At 41.6% G+C, this 4736-nt stretch overlaps 1 protein-coding gene across 1 annotated transcript in view; it reads left to right on the top strand.

Annotated features, from left to right (window-relative positions):
• The first annotated feature begins 73 nt into the window (after positions 1 to 73).
• LOC111647284 (LIM zinc-binding domain-containing Nebulette) overlaps positions 74 to 4736 on the top strand; it is a 27160-nt gene continuing 22497 nt past the window's right edge. The window contains exons 1-2 of the mRNA XM_087171334.1: positions 74 to 336; positions 3480 to 3574. Coding sequence (XP_087027460.1) covers positions 268 to 336; positions 3480 to 3574 — 164 coding nt within the window. The 5' untranslated portion in view covers positions 74 to 267. The remainder of the gene's footprint in view (positions 337 to 3479; positions 3575 to 4736) is intronic.

Here is a 4736-nt window from a genome sequence, read left to right as displayed (position 1 = left end):
GTAAAGCCATTTCCTGTTTTCTCCGCGCTAACTCCCGCTAGCTTGTCGCCGGTGGAGTTAACGGTCCCAGCGCAGCATCCAGCCTTCAGACCGGACGGTACGCCGCTGAACGGAGGAGGAGCACCGTCATCCCTGTCAGCTCTTTGCAGTTTCTTCGCTTTGTTTACAGTGTCACGGTTGGGACCCTTGGGTGCTTTTCTGGACAACATTAAGTCTCTGAAGAACTAGTGGAATTTAACCGCTGGAGCACAGAGGAGGTTTTGGAGGATGAACCCCCAGTGTGCCCGCTGTGGGAAGATCGTCTACCCGACGGAGAAAGTCAGCTGCCTGGACAAGGTGGGCACTTTTGTTAATAGATAAACATACACACAGAAAAAAAAAAAAAACAACCCATAATAACTCAGGTGTATTCATTCTGCACATACCGTGTCAGATAAAACCTTAAAACCTGCGAAAATCAGAGTTCAAACTTGATCAAAAGGTCCGTGAAGTTGTTAGAGACGCAGGTGGAGATGTGGTGGAAGGAAAACGCCACACACCAAAGGACTATATCATTTCCTATAACATATATAAGGAGTATATCACGTTGGGTAAGAGTTTTCTATTAAAAATCGAGAACTCAGCATCTGATACAGTTTGATTGATTGATTAATTGATTAGTGGTTTATCTTGTAACACGTCATATTTCTCCCTTTTAAATGTCTCCCAGGTAGATTTTATGTTGTTGGTGATGCAAACCTTATGTGTTAACAATAGAGCTGCACTGACATCTTTTTTCACTGCTGATTACTCTTGGCAGTACACTCTAAAATGGCCAAATGCATAAATAAATACATAATATAAATAATATAAATAAAGGCATCAATAGTCAAACAAACCAAAATATCCATTCATCAATGACATAAAACAGGAAAAGCAACAAATCCTCACATTTCAGAGGCAGAAACCAGTGAACGATGTGTTTTAAATGTTGAAATATGGTTGTCATTGAGACAATATCTACTACTATAATCATAAATAATGTGTATATTCACCTAGAAACCTTTGTGATACTGTAGCAAAGACTAAATGTGGGGATATATGATACGTTTATAGTTAATTTACCACTTAATACGTCTTATCTCATCATGTTCTTTGCCAGCATTCATAAAATGGTAGCTATCTTTCCTCTGGTGTCAAGTAAACGTTCATATTATTTTTAGGACTAATGCTTAAGTTAATGTTGTATTTTTGTTCCTGTATTTGCAAAGGCAAAAAAACAAACCTACATATAAGTATAAACCTGTTTTCACAGCAATGGTAGAAGTTCCTAAATCAAACTGTTATAGTGACAAATGAACACACTATTGAATACTGCTGAAACAGCATAAGTGGTTTTAATAATATTATGATAATATAAATAAGGAATATAATAGGAATATTTTAGGACTGTTTTTGTTTTTTTATGCCAGAACACAAAAGTAAGTTGAGTTTTATATTTGCATGTTAACACCTCAGTAATAGTCTGTTGCATAATGCTGATACATTATTAATTTTCCTCAGCAGTCTCATGCAGCCACTGTCTGTCCTGCGAGGCATCGGATGACACACCAGCATGTAGGCACTGCACATGATGTTAGCGCCCACATTTCATAATAAAAGACTTCCATTTTGCAAATCTGTCGCAAATGAAATGTTTGTTGATAGTTAAAGTGAACAAAAATATCACTATCCAGCTTTATCGTTCAATATCTCTGAGAAAAAAAAGACCAAATTTACCTTCAGTCCTGTGTCGTTGAGGCTGACGTGACGTGTTTAAGACAGACTGACGGTATAAAAGAGCTAGAAGAGTGTGAGAGGCAGTGATTCAGAGAGGAGGAGGTTGGCAAAGAAACACAACTATATGGAGAAAGCCCATTTACTCAGGCCTTTTTAAGATGTTGGCATCACTTACATTTTAGCCACAGAGCTTCATTCCAGCTGATGACAAAGACGTTTTATTTTTTCAGGTTTAGGCTTTAATGATGTGTTGGTTATTTCACTGAAAATTCCTTCAGGATCTGCTGAGAAAATGTGTGGAGGAGAAACGATTGATCGGAGGTTGTCAGATGTCATTTAAAAGTTCGTTAACAGCTTCCCCACTGATCTTCATCCAGTGCGCAGTTTTTATATGAAGAGCAAAACGATGACTCAACAAAACCTTGTTGATTGAACAATGTCTGATATGTAAATTTCTTCATATGTCTTGGACACAAATTAAAAACACATGGAGTTACCAATTAGCTGGGGTTTGGTGACTTAATATTTTAAATTGTTTATTTTTTTGGCCACTTATTTCCACATCCAGCAGTTAGAGAGCCACATAGTCATTCACATGGTTTTGCGTCTGTGTCACCTGATGACTCTCAGTCCAGTGTTCCCTCTCTTTCTTTTAGCTCTGTGTTTGGTCTCCTCCAGCTCCAGAGGGAAATATCTGGCTCTTTAGCTGCTAAACGCTTCACTACGTTCACCGGCTGCTCTCTGACTGAGTCTGTCTGCTGTTTGCTGCTGAGTCGACAGTGGCTTTTTTGAAAAGCTGCCGCGTCTGAAAACGACACTGAAACAGTGAAGTTGGGATCTGGACAGTTTAACAATGAGCTGTCAGTTCTCTCTGCTGGACAAACATTATCGTTCTCCATAGACATGTTAGAAAAGATTAACCTGCATGAATTACTACCACCTCCGGACTCTGGTTTAACCTGGTGCAACTTATCGATGCCATGTGGATTAGCATTTTGACACAGCATGCTCTGTCATCACAGTGAAGTACGGGATAATCATAGAACACATACAATCATGTTAACATCTACAACAAACACATAATTTCGTGCTGACTCACTCCCTAAGGATTTGAATAATCCTAACGCAGGACAGATGGAGGGCGATCCAAACTGGATATTGAACAAACAAATGTTTGGCAGTGAGCTGACTTTTCCTCTGCAGTCTGTCGCATCCTGGTCCGACTAGATGTCAGAGTCCGTCCGGCCTCCGACTGTATGTGTGTAGCTCGTGTTTCATGCTGTTTGATCGACAGGTGGTTGGTTTCTGTGACGCACTGAGCGGCAGAGACGGACACTAAACTAAGGAACCTAGAAAACAGTCAGAGCGCAGATTGAAGCTTCGTCCTTCACCTTACAAAGCTTTCAACCACATCTCATGGACTTCCTTAGCGCGTGGAGTCGTTCGGTTGTCATGGAGATGGTTTAGTTGTTAGCATGTGATTATGGTCATGTGATAACGGGTGGTTAGAAGAGGTCGGAGCCAGAGACCATCTTCGGACAGAAACGGTGACAACAACTAAACCGTCTCCATGACGACAGAACAGCATCATCCAGGGAAGGCCGAAAGTAAGTGGACCGTGTGGACTCGTCAATACTGATCTGTAACTGTGTGTGTGTGTGTGTGTGTGTGTGTGTGTGTGTGTGTGTGTGTGTGTGTGTGTGTGTGTGTGTGTTCTCCAGAACTGGCACAAAGGATGTTTCCACTGTGAGGTTTGCAAGATGACCCTGAACATGAAGAACTACAAAGGCTACGACAAGAAACCCTACTGCAACGCGTGAGTCCACATCTCTCTCTCTCTCTCCTAATGTAACACTTAGGTCTCTCTCTCTCTCTCTCTCCTAATGTAACACTTAGGTCTCTCTCTCTCTCTCTCTCCTAATGTAACACTTAGGTCTCTCTCTCTCTCTGTACAGTAAGAATAACACCACATCCTGCTCTAATCTATCATTATAATAACTTTAATGTGCGTATTGTTTGTTGTATATGTATGAACTGTCTCTGAGTGGAAACACCACCCACTGCTTGTAGCTGCTGTGTGATTATGTGCGTCTGCTTCCTGCCTGCAGCCGCTTCTTATCATCGAGGTTTTTATAGCAGCGCTGGTTTTGGGTTTTGGGTTTTTGGTTGGTTTTGGTGGTTTTTGGTTGCGAGCCCAGCCCTGCTGCTGGTTCTGCACTGAATCTGTGCATTTTTCTCCATACTGCTTGTTATTATCTGTACGGTATGATAGACAACACTGCCACTTATTGCCCTTAAAGAATATTTAGCTTATGGCCCAACCCTCATAGACACTGGTGAAAGGAGGCAAAACTTGGATCTGCGTTTGATGGATGATGGGAGTAAATTATAGCTTGTGCTGTGGTAGCATCTTAAAGGGAAGACTGTGGCTTTGACCTTTGAACTTGTTACTGTCAGTTGCTTTTTCATCTGAGAGTGGAAGCTAACTTGACTTTTGTGCTTCTAGAAGAGAGCGTCACCCACTCATCTTAAAACATGGGATTGTGCAGTTAAGTGTTGCTGTTTTTGTCCTCTATATAACTTCCCCCTACACACACACACACACACACACCCTTGTTTAATGCAGGAGAAATTTAGAAAGATAATAAATACCTGAGGGGGAACTGACTAGTTAATTTGTTGTTTCTTGTATTTTGTCACAGAAAAAGTTCCAGCAGAGACGAGAACAAAAACACACTTTGTCCACCCCCCCCCCGTCAGACAAACCAGCACTGACTTAATGGCTCCACAAACACACACACACACACACACACACACTTGTATATATGCAGATACACAAGCTCACAACAGTGGACTTAATGGCAGAGACCGGTTTAAGTGACCTTTGACCCTGTGAGGTTAAAAAGGCGTTTCCTCCCAGCTTGTGGAACACACCACCTTTGTTTCCACTCAGACACCCCCCCCCCCCCCCCCCAAAA

This window comes from Seriola lalandi, unplaced genomic scaffold (assembly GCF_002814215.2).
Source record: "Seriola lalandi dorsalis isolate HSWRI2012SDOR001 ecotype SW California unplaced genomic scaffold, Sedor1 jcf7180002054984, whole genome shotgun sequence".
In the NCBI taxonomy this organism is placed as follows: domain Eukaryota; kingdom Metazoa; phylum Chordata; class Actinopteri; order Carangiformes; family Carangidae; genus Seriola; species Seriola lalandi.
The sequence above is the reverse complement of the archived record's forward strand: the minus strand, read 5'-3'. Positions and strand labels throughout refer to the sequence as shown.